We start from the raw sequence: 20058 nt of genomic DNA, 5'->3' as shown, positions 1-20058 counted from the left end.
ATAACGCAGATGAGCTCCAGGGCTCCAGGCTCCGGAAGGCTGACAAACATATATAGAGGCAACAGCTTCCTGGCCAGCAAGTTCACCATCTGGATATACTTTCTGAGGTCTCTGCTGGAAGTGAAGAGTGACCTAGAGATTATGGAGTGGATGTATTCCATCCTGTGTGGATGCCCTGTTCATGCCTAAATTTTAGGTGCCTTTAGCTGTCCTGTTACCATGAATGCTGAGCTTCCCTAGAGGTCCATGAAGGCACTGGTGGTTTTGACGTCATCCAGAGCTTTCCCCATCCCGTTCAATAAAGTTTAGGCACCTCAGCTGAGTAGACACAAACCCTACGAGAGAGGAAGATGAGATCTAAAAGCACTGTGTCAAGGTGTTTTTGATACCCAGAACTTCCACTACAAGACAGCTACTTACAGAAAGTCACTGCCTAGAGTGTCTTTCAGCTTCCTCCTGTACAGCAGTGGAAGAACACTGGTAGCAGAATCCTGCCTGTTCTGAAGGCAACAGCAGGTTTTCCAGAGGTGTCCTTACAGCTGTTGCTCTATGGAAACTGAGGGAGAGGACTTCATCAGCAGCAAATGGATGATGCGTGATGCTCATATTCATGGACTAGGTCGGGGCTGATCTAAAACCCACTCAACTCATGCTGCTCATTTGCAGTGTGTCAGGCAACACCAAAACAGCCTGACCAAAATATGTATTTCTCGCATTTTTTTCAGAAGGAATAGGTGGATTTTGGCTTAACACAGCTCATTAAAAGGTAATGGAGAAAAACACGTCCATCAGTAAACCAGTCACATTCAACCTCTGCGCCTCCTTGTCTGCTAGACAACATAAACTCATGTGTAGACAGCTATTAGCATCCAGCGACACACAAGAGGAGCAGCATCTGCACAGTCACTAGGCCCAGAATTCAAGTTCAAGGTGATTCAAGTGGAGTAGCATACCTTCTAAATCCATGGTACAGCTACACAGAAATCTTACACTGGAGCACAGCTCTGTCTGGTTACTCAGAGAACATTAATTACAGCAAACATCAGCCTTACTGTTTTCTGGCAGGGGGGGTAGAAAGGAGGGAGAAGGAGTTGGCCTGACTCAGCAGAAGCAGTTCCGCCCCATCTGCCAGCAGCCTGCCTCCCACTGTCTGTGCTGTGTAACTGTGTTGGGCAGATACATTATTTTGGACCCAAGATGGGGATCATCACAAGCCAGCATGCCAGGACCCATATGAGTCATAAGGAAATGTGAAGAGGCATCCCTTGGGCCTCTGATGCTTCTCAAGCATTTGGGTACTTGACTTCTCCTGGCACTGTGTGGCTAAGCTAGCACAGCAAAGAGGGTTTCCCCAGCCCCCACTCACAGAAGCTAAGGATCAAATCCTTAATCTGTCAAAATTAATGTGAGCCAAAATATCCACTGGCAGAACTGCGCCCTGATCACTGCCTTAGTCTCCTGCTGATGCTGTTTTGCTTTGTATGAAATAATTACTCTTCCTGGAGCAGGGTTTTGGAGCAAGTGCGTGTTGTATGGAGTACACTCTCAGCAGCAGAGCTCTAGGGCCCTAGAGAAATGCTTTCAGTTGCTCCAGGGTCTTCTGTCCCTGCTGAAGCCTGTGTCCTCTAAGCATCTCCTCTTGCAGAGTTTCTCTGCCTGACATTTCCGGAGCACGTGTCAGTGACAAGAAAAGTCAAGTCAGGATTGACCCCCGGCTTGCAAATGCTTCCTCAGTGCCCCTGCAGCCCTGCTGCTGCCTCCACAGCTGTCTGTGTGTGTGGCAGGAGTGGTCAGTGTTAGCAATGAATAAAGCATTGATGTGTCACATCTGAGCAGTTTCCATACTGACCCATTTCTAATGTCATTTTCTTCTTCTCTTTTAAAGGGAAAAGTGATGTAGAGCCAAAGACCCCAGAGAAAAGCGCAACCCATACATCGTAAGTCATATTTGTGTTTAAGATTGAAGAAGGCAGCTGTGTTTTTATCAGATTTGTTGGGCAAAATAGAATTTGTTTGTTTTCATTAAGATAAAGCTCTTTCACTGATGCTTTTCGTAAAACGGCTTTTTAGATAATGACTAAACATTAATTATTCCTAGAACTTCTGCATGCTAGTAAGTCAGCGATCTTTGCAAGTGAAATGGCTCCATATCACGCTGAATAGATATGAGATTATTTTTGTGGTTGTGCAAGGCTGGCCTTTAGAACCTTACTTCAACATTACCTTAATGCTGCTGGAGTTTGTCACACTTGCTAAAAAACATCATGTCACATATGCCTTTGATGTACTGATGTAATTTTAAAAGACTGCACTCTGCAGCTTCACCTCTGAATTACTTGAAATCCAATTACAGTTATCTCTGGTCTCTCACGATTTTGTTGATGTTTTTGAATTAACAAAAGAAGTCAAGAAATAGATAGGAACAGGCACTTGTAATATATCAGTGTTCACCTTCACTTTAGTGCAACAATAGAAGCTTTTACCGTTCTTTACTCTAGTATACAAAGGACTGAATTGTTTTGCCAACATAAACCAGTCTATGAAACAGATGAGCTGCAAGTTAAAAAAATGTAAAAAATAGCATCAGTCTCCCAAACTGAGCGAGATAAGTGAATTCTTTTAATAACCGGTAGGCAGGAGCATTATGAATTTCTGCAAAACCATTCACCTCTTTAATCCCATTTGAGAGAGGGAAGTTCTTCTAACAGTCAGTCATGTGAATTTTAGAGTGCATCTGGCCCATAATTTATGTTTTCTGATTCCTGTTATTTAAATTCAGAGCATTATATCATGTAAATCTCACAAGGTGTCACCATTTGTTACATGGCCAAAAGTAGTCACAGAAGGAGGTACAATAACAATGATTTATTGTGGGATGTTTTGATTTCTGCTGCAAATACGCATTAAAAATCCTCTGGAAATTAATCTAGAAAAAGATTTGACATGGTGTAAGAAATGACTTGTCCTGCAGATTGTGTTGTGGAATGTAATTATAGTGTGCAAGCACATTCAGACAAACTTATTAAATGAATTAAGCGTTAGCAACCTTATGCCTTCTGATAATATGATTGCTGGGAACGTTTAATAGAATGATTTCAATAATTATCATTTTTTAAAATAATATTGCAATAAAGACCAAAAGAAGAAGGGTTTTAATGCCATCTGGAGGTATTTTGGAGAAATGAACACATTTATTTTTGCTGATATTTAGAAATATGTAAAATGTAAGCCATTCTCCAAACAGTGTTTTTTTCTACTTAGTATTTTATTGATGAAGAATGTTCCTTTCTTCTTCTTCATTGGATTAAAATCCTGTAAGAGTTCTGAACCAACAATAGTGGTATCGCTGAACCCAAAATATGGGTTCAGAGGTACACCCCAATATGGTTATGGATTGGATTTGAGACTACCTACAGGGTTATATAGTGTGTCAGAATCTCGTTAGGTGTGAAAGGTTCCCTGCCTAATAAGAGATGTTGGTACAACCTTTTGAACTGGGCTGTCTACTAGATACAGTATATTTATAATTCTTACCTTTAAATTGTTAGTATATTCTAAGGCTACCCCACAGCATACATGGATTCCCAGAACAATTTTTAGAGGCAGAAGCAACTGGTTACTGTTGATAAATTGCTGCGTTCAGCAACCGGAGGCCCCTCCAGTTGGAGAAATTCCATGGAAATGGAGGCAGGGGTAAAAAGAGGAGAGGAGAAGAAGGGAAACAACAAGTGCTGTGTCAAAAGAGAAGGAAGAAAGTGAGAGGGATACAGTTAAGAAGCAGAAAAAGGAGTTGCGAACATCAAGTTTTCAGAAAGAGATACAAAACTGAGAACAGTAGAAGAGAAAACCAGAGATAAAAACTGAAGACAAATAAAAGCCACTAGCAAACTAAAGGTGTTCATGTTACTCAATAGAGGGCTGGATCTGTGAGTGTTAGTGAAAGAAAGCAACTCATGCTGATACATAGACACACACCAATGCCGCAGTTCTCTTTATGCTACCTGCTGTTGGCCTTTCCTGGGTTTCTTCTCTTTTCCACCATCTCCTAGGACAGTTTTTTACCCCTGGTATCTCAGGCAAATACAAACTTTCTCTGCTCTTTTGGGGCTGTAGCAACTCGCACCTGTGCACACGATGCACAGCCAGGAGAACCTGCAGTGCACACCTGCACATGGATGTGTGAGCCTGTGTGCCTGGTCTGTCTGCAGATGGATGTTCTCTTCCCTGACGCACGTGGAGAAGACCATGCCTAGGCAAGAGCTCCAGCAGTGCCCAGCTGGGAGCTGCAGGGCTGTGCAAGGGGCACGAGTGCTGCCAGTGGTCCCTGTGGGTAAAAAGGCTGCACCCTCTTGCGAGGTGTCGCTCCCCTCAGAGTGTCAAAGGAGCCCAGTTAGCATCTCCTGGCAGGGGTGCTAAAAAGGACCAACACTGATGTAGGAGAGAGACAGCACGTTCAGGCCTGACAAGGAGAAACTGGATGCATCTCACTGTGAATCAGCGTTTCCCTGTGAAAATGGAACAAACAGCAACAAAAAAAACCCCCACAAAGTAAGTCATGTTTGCCTAGAGGAAAATAACAGAAAAGATGGGGAGGAGTAAATTAATGTTTTTTTCTTGAAAATGTGTTTTTTATTTTCCTCAGGCATGTTACAAGCCTCACACTCTAGCCAAGCTTATATGATTCAATGGCTGTTAATTCAACCCCTGGTGCAGATATACTACCTCCATCCAAACATTATTTATGCAGCTTCAAAGGACAGGTTGATTACCCTCCTGAATCAGGCAGGGTGGCATTTGTGAACCAAGCATTAACATGACATCTCCCCTCACGATAATCGTTGTGCCTTGCTCCAGGTCCTCAAAAACAAACATAACCCTGAGACTTGGAGCCCCAGGACCAGAGGTGCTATCTGTAACCTCTGAGAGTACAGAAACAGAGTCTGCAGGATGCGTAGTGGTCTGTTCAGAGGGTTTGGGTACAGTAATCATTTGGAATAGCATTATGCATAGGGGCTTTTCCTGTGTGCATTAACTCCCTAGATAGACTCATTACGACATAGCTCTCCACTAATAATAATATTAAACATTAAAAAAATTAATGTGCTAATATGCATTAGATGATGCATATTAATTGATGCAGCATCCTAATGAGGCAGATGAATAAGGGCAGTTATTGCAGTGCTAAGGATAATGGAGATGGATTTAGGAGAATGAGACTGATGCAAAAGCGGGAAGGAAATCTAAGCTGTAACATTTTGCACGGTATTCCTATGGCTTTCACCACCTTGGCATTCACAATAATCACCTGAGCTGGCACTGAAGAATTGCAATAAAAGGTGCAAACAATACCGAAGTGTTAAGCTGTCTGGAGTCTTCCCTGGTTGATTCATGTTCCTTGTAATTGAATGCTTTTAAAGCCATGAGAATTCTGTATTTGAAGGGGTTTTGTTGTTGTACACAATATATATAGCTCTCTATGGGTCGTATGGTTACAGCTTTGCTGAGCATTTCCAAACTTTTGGGACTGATCAGAAATATCCAGTGATTTTTTGTTCTTTTGGTTTTGTGATCAGAGGGTCAATTTTCAAGGGTCAGAAAACTTTCACAAATTTTGTTAAAAACACCTAATTTTTATTAAAATTCTTTCCCCCCCCTGGTTTTACCACCTCTCGTCTGGAGGGCTGCATTTAGACGTGGGTACAGATGAAGGAAGAGGGGTCTTTGGTTCTTTAATATTTGCAGTTATAGGATTTTAGTCTTTCTTTGGCAAATCTGTTTGTCCTTTCAGTAAGCCTCAGACTGTTGCAATTAAAACTTTTTATTTTAGAAAACTTCTATGCAAGGCAAACTGATTCCAACCAGTGCACATGTTTCAGAGGACCTTGCAGGGCCAAAGAAACTCCTCCCTGAGCTGGGAGTCTGGGGTCTTCCATTCTCCCACGTGCAAAATGTGACAATAATTAAAAAATGGTGCAAATACACGAAGCACTCAGCGTGACTCCCCTCTTGGAATGACTTTCAATGTACTGTCTGTTGTGATGTTCTTCAGCACCTTGTGTTTGTAAATTATTTTCAGTTCAGACTACCCAAGGTTAATCATGCCTGACTGTGATTCAATGCTATGCATTTACCTCGACATTTCTAGTGCACTTACTTAATGATATCAGGGCTAGCAACTAGATACCTCAGTGCTGTCTCTTTATTAACCCTCCCACAATTGCTTTCATGCTGAGCTGCTCCAGATTTTTCCCTCCCTTTTTACAAGAGAATTAACCAAAATTGAGGGGGGCTTTTATAATTTATGGCAGTTATGCAGGTTTTGTCCTTTGCTAATACTCTCCGAGAATCACAGCGATCACAGTGTGTGTGTGCATGTGTGTGTGTGTGTGTGTTGGCTTGTTTGCTTTTGCCAGGCAGAAATAGATGTTGGCTCTGTTCCTTCCCTGTGCTGGTCCCCAGCATCACTTGCAGAATGGTTTGCTCAGGGTGATCTTCATTAACAGCACTAAAGTCAGCAGCTTCTAAGCTGTCCATTTGCAGACATTAGTGCTACAGTTTCTTGCCCGTCCAACACCTGTTCATCATTCTCATCACCCTGATTCTCCTTCAGGAAGGAAACATCATGTTTGAGCAACATCACTGTTGTTCTTGCTTGATGTGACACACGTTTGTATTGGCATGAGCATCGCATGTTGATTATTTCTTCCTCTCTTCTGTCTTGCCCCTTGTGTGTTCAGAGCGTCTTACAGATTATTCAACAGCCAAAATCTCCTGCTGGTTTCCCCTTCTGCAATGGTAAGACTGAGGCAGAGGGGTTACAAGGTGTCTGCAGAGAACAGAGGGAACCAGTCTCAAATACAGGCAATCAGTTTGAGCAAGTGCTGCCAGCTCACCATCCAGCTTTTAGCCCCCAGAGAGCTTGTCCTCTCACATCTGGCTGACCTGTAGTCTTGACCTTAAGTCTCTCAGGCAACAATTGCAACCTGCTGGGACTTTTGGAGTTGGAAGAGTAGCCTTAATCCCACCTCACTTCACTGAAAGGCCTGTTGCAAGTTATTTTAAGCTTGGACTTCCCCCAGCTAAAATTATTAGACCACCATGAGAACTATCTCATTAATATTTGTACAAAGTGTTGAAAAATGTAATGTTCTGTAAAAAAAGCTGAGGATTATTCACCCAGAAAAGTAAAGGAAATGGGCAGTAGTTTCAGTTTTCAAAGACAGACTTGGGTAGTAAGTGGTAAATGTCCTGAGGAGTGCCACATGTAGGGAGAAAGGGAGAGCAGAAGCTGCTGCCTTTCCCAGATGCCTGCAGATGTGATGATCAGTGGCAGCTCCTGCCCCATCACCACTCTCCCATTCTCTCCCCAGAATTTCAGTCTTGGGACAGGGGTCACACAATTTAAATTAGAAGGATTTGGCTTTAGTCTTGCTGAACTGGAGAGAGAGACGGCAAATAGAGAAGGGACAAAGCATGCAAGCTGCAGAGGAAAAAACCCTCCAGCAGTGCATCTTCAATATCCTTCTCTTTGTTTGCCAAAAGGACCATGATGGATCAAGTCAATTGAACCAGAAAATAGCTAACAGATGGGTCTGGAGGACAATGGAAGGGGTGAGATCCATGCTAGTGAGGAAGCTGGTTCCAAAAAAAAAGGGCTGCACAAACTTTTAGGGGATGTAATCCACTTTTTAGCTTTCAGATTAAGATATTGGGGCAACTTCCTAATCTTTCACAGTTCAGCTTGTGGGCATGCTAGATGGCAAGGACATCTGCAGCAGACACATCAGCCAGTGATTTGGTGAAAACTCTTTTAGTAACTCCATGGGCTCTATGCAGGGCTATCCTGGAGTATATGAATCTGCTCATGAGCCACGGATGACCCTACTCTGCTGAGAAGCATAACTTCCAAAGGGTGGTAGCTAATATGAAATGGCATCCTTTATGTATTTGTTTGTTTGTTTGTTTCTAAAAACATCAATATGTCAATGGCTTTTAATGTATATCTGTGATGTTTTTGAGAGAAGTCTTGCAGACCATGAAAAAAAAAAAAGAAAGAAAACAACCCCTTACTATGATGAATGAAGGCAGTGTTTTTCAGAGTGATGGAGGTCTTTAAAACTGCAGAAGTGAAAGTCTAGTGTTTATCCATGAACTAAGTCTCTGGCAGAAGAAGAAGGCTGGCTTCATTGCAGTCTTCCACCTGTTTACTTGAGCCTCAGCTTGCAGAGCTAACCCCTAACACTGCCAGATTCTCACTCTGCTCAGCCAGTCCAGCAACGGCAGCTAAAATTTTAAAACCCCCTCCTCAGCTCTCAAATTTCCATGAAAAAGTTTTTTTTTTCTGCCCCTTCCCCTGAAATATTACCCTTAGCCCATGTACAGAGTGTTTCTCTGTGTGTTAAATATATAGACTGTTAAAAATGTAATTCTACCATAACTTCCCACTCCCAGAAACAAAGTGATTTCACCTGTGGGATGCATCAGAGCTGCTGTGGTATAGTCACAATGCTGATGTGAACCTTTCCTGCAAATTCCTCACCTTTTCTGAGCACAGATTTTTCGAGTTTACAGAGAACAATGCAGCTGATAGTTCACAAAAAAACCCTATTGTAAGTTGATACCAAGAAGTCTATTTTCTTCAAATGCTATAAGGGCATTTTCTTGGAAGACATTTGCTCACACAGATCTTGACTGAATCTGTCTCTAAGGTTTACAAAGTTAAGGAGAAAGAATAAATTTGAACTATTGGTCTTTTTTTTTTGCCATGTAAAATATATAGACACACAGCAGTCAAAGTTGATACAAGTAAAAATAATCTTTAAATAGCACCGAAAGTCATATAAAAAAAGATGTCAAAAGCATGATCTCCCTGAAAGAAGATGAGTTGGAGCTGATTTGTTTGGTTTAGAAAGAAAACATATGGAAACCCAATCTGACCCTAATTGCAGCTGTGGTTTTCCTGGGACAAAATTGAGCTTCTGTTGATTTCGAGTCAGACCAAAAAAAGCATTATCTGAGATGTCAACAGAAACAGGGATAGATGAACACTAAATAAAAGTACTACTGAGGTCCAGGGAAGTTTTGTTTGACTTAGATGGGGTGAGAAAGGGCTTTCACTGTCCTATTTTTAAATGCTATCCCTCTCTTTTACCAGATATAGCAAATAGCTTGCATTAACCACCCTTATGGCTCAGTGCAGAGTTTTATTTATAAAATACCCTTGATACAGGTCCTGTTGTGTAGCACCTTCACCTTTACTACCTACCTGTACTCTGCACACTGTAGGGAAAAATAATTAGCTGCAGGAAGCTGCCCTCGTTTTGATGCCACCCTTGGCTCAAAGCTGAAGGGGAAAGTAGTTTTATGCAGGAGAAACCTCCACAAAACAGCAGCTTTTGTCCCACTGGAAAACTTACTATAATGAAGAGCATTATTTCTAATTTTACACCAAGTCAAAAAATGCTTCTGTATCACCAGTGTTCATTGAATGCCATTTAGAATAAAGCTGGCTAACTTAACCAGGTGAAATATCATCATGCTTGAGGAAATGTTTTCCTGTATTACACTGAAAGCATATTATTTTTCTCTTAAGTATTGTTTTCCTTGGACTTTGTCATTTGTAAGCGACTAATTAGGAACTTTGTATGTATTATGTATTAGCTCGGAATACAGTGGTTAAAGAGGGGTTGCCAGGAAAATCAGGAGATGCAAGTACCTGGGAAGAAGTCTGTTTCATTGGCAATGCCTCCAGGAAGGCAAACACCATCGACCCCACTCTGTATTTTTTCTCTGAAGAAAATGATGAATGGAAGCTCAGCGTCTAGCACGTTGGAGTCGCGGTGTGCGTGGTGGTTTTTGCTGGGCTAAAATTCCTGGTTGCCAGGGTAACACATTTTGGAAATTCTCTACCCTGGGCTAAAGCTGCTGCAACTTGAAACCCGCTGTAGCTGATGCTTGGCGGGGGCACCACTGCTGCTGGGTGTGGGGGGCTGCTGGCTTTGCCCAGGGGGTTGGGGCAGGAAAACAAAACAAAATGGGTCCAAAAGAAGAGAAAGGCGATTGGGAGCATTGGATACTTCCAGGATGTCATAACCTGATTCTTTTCTCCACACCATGTCCCATCAGCTAAAAGATGGGGGGGTTACCTCGCCTCAGGGCTGAATTTGTGGGTGATGGGAAGAAGAGAGGTGTGTGTGCGCCTGGAGGGTGGGGAGAGGAGGAGGGTGAGAGGGGAAGAAAGAGAGATACAGGGTTCTGGCCACCTGCCAAGAAAAATAACTAACATTTTGCAAAAGAGAAATCCTAAGACTGAGGTCATAGTATGGAAAAAGTCTGTTTCACAGACTCTTGAGCCTGAATACAGGCCAAGTTTTTTAGGTTTTTTTTTTTCCCCTAAATGCAGGCATCCTATTAACATTTGAACACTAAAGCTCGTCCAGGAATGGAAAGATTTTGGAATCTGAAGTGCCTTAGATTTCTGCTTTATTGGTACACAGATAGAATTTTTTAATAACAAGAAAGTGAGATTCTGAATGAGAAGCTGCCTCATTTTGCTGTAAACTTATTTTATGACTATGAAGAAAAAATAAAAGGAGTTTAAAGAAGCGCCTGTTTTTCCCACAGAGTGACCAACTCGAAAAAAAGAGACATTTCAAGCTTGGTGGACAACTTTTTATTTGCCATGCAAAATACAAAAAGATACTGAAACCTGAAATGATGATGAATTTTCCTGTGTGGAAAAGTCCGACTGTTCAGCCATGAATAGCTATGATTTTTTTAAACCTTTATAGTGGCAGGCTGGCAGTTTCATGACAAATTACTTTTCATACCTAACTAAACAAATTATTGAAGTTCTTCTGCCTTAATCTTTGGATTTGGATTAAAAGTCAGAGTGCGGATATTTTTTAACTGGGGAAAAAGCAACCCTTTGGATTTGTTAGGATGTTATTGCAAGCAAGTTTTCTGGTCTTTGATTTGCTAAGCTACAACTGGAGTCTGCCTTCCTCAGGGTAAGAATATTTCCACATTATCATTTCACCTGTGGTATTTTAAGAGGGAGAATATTATATCTCAGCGTGTATCTTGGCTTTTTGCATTCTGTTCTTTGTTTAGCATGCAGACAAGCTTCATCTCCCAAAAGAGATGTGGAATATATTTATCGGCAATTTAGATAGATAGATTTGACAAGCAAGCAGGGTGACACACCAAAGCTATCAAAGCTGGAGATGAATCAGGACAAAGGTTTGGATGAGGTATATTGTTCCTGAGATTCAAAAGGATTATACTTACTGATCGTTCCAAAATCAGGGCAACTGTACCACTGACTTACAAAGATAAAAGCTTAGTTTTTCCAAAGGAAAAAAAAAAACAACCACATGGTTTGATTGGCCCACAGACCTTTTATGGCAAAATAGTGCAATTACAGCTGGCATTTCTGCATGCTGATTTTTATTAGTTTTGTAAGATATTTTGTCAGGATTCATTTGTGCTGATTCCCCCTTTCATGGCATAAACTGTAAGCAATTGTTGCTAGAGAAAAGGAGTCACTTGACATTTTTCTTCAGAGACACACTCCAGGAGGTGTGATAGATCAGGTAGACTAAATTAAAACAGAACTGATCTGTTACCTGATAAACATGTGAACTTACCATATATTTAATTGTATTAGAATTTAGTGCAGTTATGGGTAAAAATCCTGTACATTCACCATCAGCTTTCCTACTATCAAACCAAAGCAGACAAATCAGCACAAATAATATCTTGAAAGTATTTAACAGCACAATACAGACAAAGAATGAGAAAATTGCCCTTTTGTACCTGGTTTGATGACCAATTGTGTGGCATTCAGGTAGGCATAGAGGGGGACTTCTGTTCTGAAGTCCCCCAGGGAGATGAGGCAGGCTTCCAGATGTGTGTCCTGTCCTGATGTAGTTCAGATGGAGGCCAAATACAGAAAAGAGCAAGGAAAAGGTCTGGGGCCGGCAACCCCAGAACATCATTGACATAACCTCAAAAACAGTTTTTCATTACTCTGGTCTATACTGGTTTTAACTGTTGGTCTTAAGAAACAATTCAGGTCCTTGCTCATGTAAAATCCACATTTTACTTATACAATAAATGTAATATGAGACATAAACTTTAATACTTGTAATAACTGTAAGCAACAGCAATTTCTATACACTTCTGTGGAAGAAACAATGAAGCCTTTTGCCACAAACTGTTAAAAAAATCTGGGTTCTCCTCTGTCACACAGGAAGATTTTGATCTCATAAATAATTATAGACAAGCATGATGTCTTCTAGCAGGACTTCTTTCAGTATTAATGTTTAAAAGACCGAGAATTCCTGTGGGTACCTAGATTTCTGCTTGTGCTGTGCTGCCCATCTCCAGTTCAGTTAAAAAGCATTTGCCTGGGAGCAGCAGGCTTTACTGTGAGCAGCCTCAGTAAAGTGGGATGACTTGCATGTGTTCAAAAAAGGGCTTGCTACAAAGTGACTGCACATGGAACGAGCAAGAGATAAAAAGAGGAACCTGTGTTTGTCAGAGTGGAGGTTTGCTTCTCCTCAACATCCCTCACAGCTGCCATGAGCCCACTGAGCATCGCGTCCCGCAGCACAGTGATCCCAGCACGGCTCTGGTGGGTGAGCGGTCCAGCTCCGAGGCCAGGAGACACACGGTCAACTTAGGAGGGATGTCCTGTCCTCCCCTGAAGAGTTTTACTCTTGAAGGCTTTGTATTCAAGAGAAAGAAACCTCTCCCTGAGTCTTTTACATGGATTTCATTACTGACTGGGAGTGGCTGGCCAATGCCACTCTTCAGCAGGCATGCTCTGGTAAGGAGCCCTGCAGCACCCACAGCAGCATCCTGTGACTGATGCTGAGTAGGCAGGAATCGGGGACCAGATTTCGAGCTCTGAAGCCTGGGAGACAGTGGAATAAAGAGAGAAGGGGGAAGATCAGAGGTATGGTAACAGAAGACTTTCATCCAGGATTTTAGGAGTTTCATTACTGTATCTAGCACATAAGACAGATCAAAGATAAAGACATACAAAATACGAAAACAATGAGAGGTGGGAAAAAAGTTGGATGCTAAAGGTAAGATTTATAGAAGGACCTATAATACTGGTATTATTCCAAATTTGTATTTATTTCCCTCAGACAAAAGTAGGTGGATGACTTAATAACCATTATCTCCAGGCCTTGTGAAAAGATTATATAAAGCAACAGCCCTCCTTCTAAAATTATTTTGATTTATCTTTATCTAACAGAAATGGCCAAATATCTGTTTAGCATGATCCCATTTGGCTCAATGACATTGCAGAGCTATGAATTCACTATGAGAAGAACAACTCTTTCTGTGCACTGAAGAACATAAAAGCCTGGGTGCCTAGCTGGAAAGCAAATACCTCCTGCTCAAGCCGCTTATGTTTTTCTACTTGAGCGAAATTAAAATCTCATCTTACTGCTTTGCATGCACTTGTCATCCACTCAGGTTTTTATTCAAATAGATCTCTGGTTCTTTTCAAAGAATGTCTTCTGTATGAGTTGCATTAGCTTTAAAGACTCACCAAGAACAGCACGGTCCAGGCTGACACTCTCCCATCAGAGAAGGAACTGTATGAATCTTATCCTACAATTCTGCAGCTCAGTTAATTAAGTATTTGATGTCCTAAGAAGCTGCTGCCTCCCAAAGCCAAGGAGAGGAAGCCGCCAGACCCTGTTTCCATCTTTGGCTACCAGACACAGTGACGTTCAGAGACTTTCCACCCATCACACCATGTTACACAACTCTTCCCCTCTCCCCAGCCCACAGTGTTGATGAAATTAAGTAGCATGAAAAATTAACCCCACTGTTGTTGTAATGCAGCTGGGTAATGTGTGGCCTCATTTGCTGCTACAGGAGAATACGTGTTTGATGCTTTGGTAGTGTGGCTCTGTGGATGGGGCAGAGGGGACCCCAGTAGAACAAACTTGGGTAACAGCCCCACATCCCTGCCCAGTCTCCAGGTACTCCTGGGCTCCCTAGACCCAATGCACAGGATGATTTCTGATTTCTTTCCCACTCTTGTTACTTGCTGTCCATCCTCTGCCACCCACCACTTCTGCTTTTTTTCCCTTCATTTTCTTTCTTGCTGCACCCTCTCTGCTGTTTTCCCACCATCCCATCCCTGGTTTTGCCAGGATCCATCACCTGCAGCCTTATTTCTTACTGTTTTTCACCTCTGTGGGCCCTCCCCTTTTCTACTTCTGCCCCACAAAACATGTCTCCATGTCTCCTGAAAAACAGAAAAGAAATAAAGAGCTATATGTAACACAGGATACAAAAAACACACCCACAGTAGCTCAGGTTTCTGGATTAGTGCATGTCATCATTTGCCTCCTTTCCCCCTTGATTCTTCCATCATGTCATCTCTGCTTCATGGTAAAGACTAACTTTTAACTCCTTTGTCAGGTGCCCAGGTATTGCTCCAATCTTCCTTTAGGGCACATAGATTTCCATTACTTCTCTTTTAAGAATCACACAAGAAAAAGAAAATAAAAAGAGAGACAGAGAGATTAATATGGAGAAAAGTTTTACTTAGCTATAAAATGTTTTCCTTTTATAACTTTAGGCATGATTGACAGATAGGTTTATTTAATCAAATTGCCTTTTCTGACAGTGTATTATTTAATGAGGGAGTTCTTTTTTTTGATTGCATAGGAAATGTGGAAGCATCTGAGAATTTCTAATGTGCTATTTACTCATCCATTATGTTGGGAATCAGTATAATTTCAATGTCAGCAGTGGAATTAATAACCATAACTGTTAGCTGTCACAGAATGATCTATTTGGGGATTTTCTCAGCAAAAAAAAAGGATATAACCCCCACCCTTACACCACAGAAGGAAGTTTTAAAAAATAAGTCAAATTTGAACATGTTTTTGTTTTGATTATCCCTTCCAGGCTGATGGTAAAGGCACATATTTTCAGGCTTTAATTCAGCATTGAGTCACTGATATGAAATCCTTTAGCAGCATGAATTATCCTTACTTTTTTTCCCCAATTTATTTCACTCAGCTTCTCAAAAACTTCCATCAAGGATGTCTCCCCATTTAAGTGCACCCTCCCTTCCTTAAAAAAAAAAAAAAAGCAACAACAAAAAAAACCCCAACAAAACAAACAAAAAAACCACCCAAAAAACCCCCAACAAACAACAAACCAAAACCCTGACAGTTTAGTTTCCAGAGCTAAGAAAAAAACCCCTTTTTTGGCAGTAGTGTTAATTTGGGCTGACTTTGGTCTGGTTTTGGTGTTGTACTTTACTGTTGGACAAACAGGCCTCCCTGTGTGAGAGCCAGGGAGTGCCTGAGCAGACAAAAGGAATTACACAAGGGAGGCAGACAGGGCCCAGATCTGGTTCTACTCTCTTTAGGTTATGTGCAGCCTCACATGAGTAAATAACTGATAAATGAATAAAACCTTTCAACTGATACATTTGATAAGTACCAAGACTTCTTATATGATTCCAAAGTAAGGGCAGTAACTGTTAAATTAATTGCTTTTTAAATAAAACACATAAGAGAAATTTTTAAATCCTTCATTGTTCCTAAAAGTGTTTTAGTGCCTCATTAATTCTTGATTAGCCTGGTTGTTAAGAGGCCATTATTATGTGGTAATAAGGTGTAGGAAATTACCTCTAGGACTATAGTCATGTCACACAGACCTGGTATAGTTAGCACCTCATCAGGTGCTCAGACCAAGTGCAAATGGTGTAAATTAGGGCTACCCCGCCTGGTGGTGGGGCTCATGTTGGTGGTCCTGTGTGATGGGCTGTTTGCTGAGATGAGGTGAGTCCTCCAGTGCTGAGAAGTCCTGACAAAATATAATCCTCTCAGCAGCCTCCTGTCCTTCAAGGGCTTGCCAGTCTTGCCTTTGGCTGAACAGAAAAACTGCTATAAAACAGTGGAATAAAATTACTTTGCAATTACATTCATTTAAGTAATTTCAAATATGCCTGAAGCTAGTGCAGATGAAAGTTCACTCTTTGCTGTATGATTTCTTAGGCAAAGTCAGAGGAGATTTGGTGCCAGTCCAACAGAATATCCCCAAACTAATGACCTCTTCAGGTCATTAGTATTTCTTTTGAACACACAACCCCCCTCAAAGCCTGCTACAAACATTGGTAAAGCTAATAGTTATTACCCTTTTACAAATAGGAAAATGAGCCTTGGGGGCTATTGTGATGCAACATTAATCAGCATTCTAAAGAAAAGACATATTTCTATGTCCCAGTCTGCATGTATTTATTTTTCAGTTTGTATTATGATTTTTTCCCCCTAAATCTCTTTGAGGTTGATGATCTAATGCTCACAGTATACAGCTCCCATTCATTACCTGTACAGGGGGCTAATGTGATACAGCAGCATCACCACCTTTGAAGAGCACTGAAGATGCTCACAGCTGAAACCACAAAGTGAGTTCGCGCTACCACTTTCCTCCTTATTCCTTCCTTGGTTTCAATCTTTGCACAGCAGATGAAGCACAGTCCTCAGAGGAGGGAGAGCAGCTCAGGGCCAGCATGGCCACAGTACACAGGAGTGATGCCCTGCAGGGTGTGCCAGTGCCTGCTCCCTGACCTCCTCTTGCTGTTGGGTGTCAGAGGGCATTCACACCTCGGGAGTGGTGTCCAAGCAAAGATGCAAGAGGCTCATCTTGTGCCTGAACCCCCAAAATGGGGCTGTGGCTTGGGTTTCAGTCTTAAATATCCATGATTGTTGTTAAATAGCTAGGCACTCATTTCTGTGTGCTTTCACCCACGTCTTCAACATTGTCAAGCCCTGGTGTGGTTTCTTGGGCCATGTGCGACCGTGTCCCTCGCCCCAGCTCTGAGTACCATCCCAGAACTCCTCAGGGACTGACCCTGAGCCATAAGCAGCTGGAGAAGGGCACCTCCTGTGTCTCCATGTAACCTTTTGTGAGCCTCAGAGTTGGGGCTGTGGGACAAAGTCTCCGTACTTGGTATTTCAGCTGCGTCAGAAGCCAAAGTAGCCCCAAGACCTGTGCATGGGTAGTTGCTGCAAGCCGTGGGCACCACTCCCCCTCATTTCCAAGCCACCAGACCCCAGAGCACCGCAGAAGGCGTGGCCATCCTTCTAAGCTAATTTTCACCCACCCCTTCTCGCAAAGGACACCTCTGAGTATGGCATTGGCTTGGGCTGATTTCAGGTGTGCTTGCCTGCCTGCCTGGTCGCAGAGCCATGCTGGTGCTGAGCTGGGACAGAGACAGTCTCCCACAGAAAGCCATGCTGGCAGCAGACTCTCCCCAGCTGACAGGCAGGCAGGGACCATCACCACAGCTGCACTGACATCCCATGCACAGCCCCGGTGGTCCCAAGCAGGGGTGCAGAAGGCATCTATCTGCTGCTCCTTCACACATCTGCTGAAATGGGTTTTTAATATCTCGTGATAATAATTAGCAGCCCAATTGTCATGGCTGTTACAAGGATGGGGGGAAAACTCCACCAAAAAACAAGTATTTAAAGGGCACTTCTGAGTGCAGTTTCAGATCTCACAAAAACTAATGGAAGAAGCAATTACAGCCCAAACCAAAGACTTTTAGGGGTTAATAACTGCATGAGTGTAGCAGTAAAGAACGTCAAGAGTTAACAGTCCCAGTGTGATAAAAGTTTATTTAATCGTACTCTATACAAGCAATATAACAAATCCTTGTTCGGAATGAATGATCTCTCACATGTAGCTTAAAATAATCAAATTTTGATTTAAAATACCAAAATGGGTCAAATGTTATGGGTTTTTCTGGAAAAAATTGAAATCTTCCAGTCCAATTTTATTTTTCATTTGCAACATTTTACAGATTAATAAATGCATTCTTTACATAAAACCCTCTTGCTCTGTCTCAGGCAGGAATGCCTGTTTGCCAGAAAATTAGAGGTTCTTGAGTGTTGGCATATTCTGCTCTGGTAGCTCTGCTGAGCTCTGATAGAAGAGATATGGAGAAAGATACTGTTTCGGCACCTCTTCACCTTCCCACCTCATCTTTGGCTTTCTTTCCCTTAAAATTTTCTCCTAGTGCAGGCTCCAAAGATGAAGTCGAGAGTGAACAGTGTAAGATGTTGGGTCATGGGTACATCTGAGGCAGTGCCTATGTCTTCCCAGCAGGACCTGGAGTTTCCTTCCCAGCTCATAATCTCACTGAACAGTGTATTGTGACTTTGTTTAAAAACAGCGAATCTCTTTGCCTCTAATCCTCTTTCTGAGTGACTGAGAATTATCATGGGTTTGCTTACTTCTGGTTTCATAGGGTGTTGGGAAATGTACCTACACAGAGATCTCTCACTAGAAAACAGTGCCATAGGATGAAGCCCAGTAACAAACTGGTACCTGTCTTGATAGGATGGGTCCTATTTCATGCTAGTTAATGATCCTGGTAATGAGGAGAGTAAGTCCTCACGCTTTGGTGTTCAGCTAGATGGAAGAATGGGAGAAAGTATCAATAAGAAAATTCTGACAGACCTTTTTTTATTCCTTGTTCTTCTTTGGCACCTCTTTAAATTGCAAATAAACTTGAAGCATTCAAGACATTTATAAAAGATGTTATGAGGGCTGTTTGCTGCATCTTTGGAGCAGGAAAAACCTTTCTGTAGTACACTGAAAAGTACACAATGATTTCTTTAGACTAATAAACACTCTGCTGGAGATAGTCTAAGGGTTTGTAGAACTTCTGGAAAGTTATTTACATATTTCAAAGCTCTTTATTGTCAGTCTCCTACATTTTGCCTACTTTATTTCTTATTTTTATCAGCCATCTCTGCTGTCGTCAGCACTAAAAGTATTTAAGTGCCTGATATAACATGTACATCTGAAGTTTTTTCTTTTACCAGTAAAAATCATTTGCCTTGAAGGTAATATAGTGAGCTAAATTAATTGCTGATAAACTGGTTTTACTAGAGTGACACTGATGATAAAAGTAACTGTCCTGGTCACCCCAAGACAGTAACCCAATACATTTAGTTCAGGAGATCTACTTTTGACCATTAACAATGTTACTACTAAATTGAATTCTTCAAAAGTCATGTCATTCCTTGTTTATATGACTTTTTGAACATATATTGCATAATATAGACACAATATTTGATCACAAACCAGTTGCAGGTGTACTAAATTAACGCATTATTATCTGTAGGGTTTATTCTTACTTAAATATCAACAGATAATTATTCACAGCTCTGTCAATATTAAGTCCTGCATATTTTATTTCCACACCCAAAAGTACTTCTGAAATAATAATGATTGTTTTGATTGGACTCAAGCTGACATCAAATAATAGCAAGTTAAGTGATGCTTAAAGCCATTTTTTCAAAGGTGGAGGCCATAGGTAGATCCTGTAGGAGCCCACGCAGAATTCTTTTCCTGGGAACTCAGTATCAGATAATCATAAATGTCAAACATACAAACCAAACAACCAGCTATCTAATGGAGTAGATTTGAGCAAGTGGTCTTTATTCCTATCTGATTTTGTAAAACAAACAAACTAACTAAACTAAAAAGCCAGCAACACAAATCCCTCCATTTCAGTCACGTAACAATCTGAGAATCCATCTCCCGTATGATTGGTTCACACCAGCTCTTGCTCACAACACCGCTAAGAATGTTTGCTTCTATTAATGGCAGTCTGGCAACTGATGACAAAAAAAAATATTTCACTGAAAGTTTCTATTAACTGCCAATGAGAGGGAAAAATTGAAAGAAGCTAGTAAGTATTGGGCACCCATATGAAATTCAAAACAAATCTAGGTTTAGAACTTTGCAGACGGAATTAAATTTGCTTCTGAATCAGCATGGGTAATTGATATTTTGTTTAATACAATAAACATCATATGGGGTAACTGAAAATAAAAATAGTTTTGTTAATTTTCTCAGCAAAATGAAAAAGAAATACATTCAGGGCTAATAATTTCATTTAGGTTACCTTACTCCTGAAAGTGCTTGGGCAGCCTTGTTTCAGTACTAGATACAAGCATATTTCGAAGTAATGTTTTTGAAAGAAGAAAAGGAAAG

General features: G+C 41.4%; 1 protein-coding gene across 2 annotated transcripts in view; it reads left to right on the top strand.

Moving 5' to 3' along the window:
- AFF3 (AF4/FMR2 family member 3) overlaps positions 1-20058 on the top strand; it is a 318584-nt gene that overhangs the window by 196430 nt on the left and 102096 nt on the right. For both annotated transcript variants that reach the window (XM_048325652.1, XM_048325642.1), the window contains exon 7: positions 1886-1937. In XM_048325652.1, coding sequence (XP_048181609.1) covers positions 1886-1937 — 52 coding nt within the window. The remainder of the gene's footprint in view (positions 1-1885; positions 1938-20058) is intronic.

The sequence above is a fragment of the Corvus hawaiiensis genome, chromosome 2 (genome assembly GCF_020740725.1).
Source record: "Corvus hawaiiensis isolate bCorHaw1 chromosome 2, bCorHaw1.pri.cur, whole genome shotgun sequence".
Taxonomy (NCBI): domain Eukaryota; kingdom Metazoa; phylum Chordata; class Aves; order Passeriformes; family Corvidae; genus Corvus; species Corvus hawaiiensis.
The sequence above is the reverse complement of the archived record's forward strand: the minus strand, read 5'-3'. Positions and strand labels throughout refer to the sequence as shown.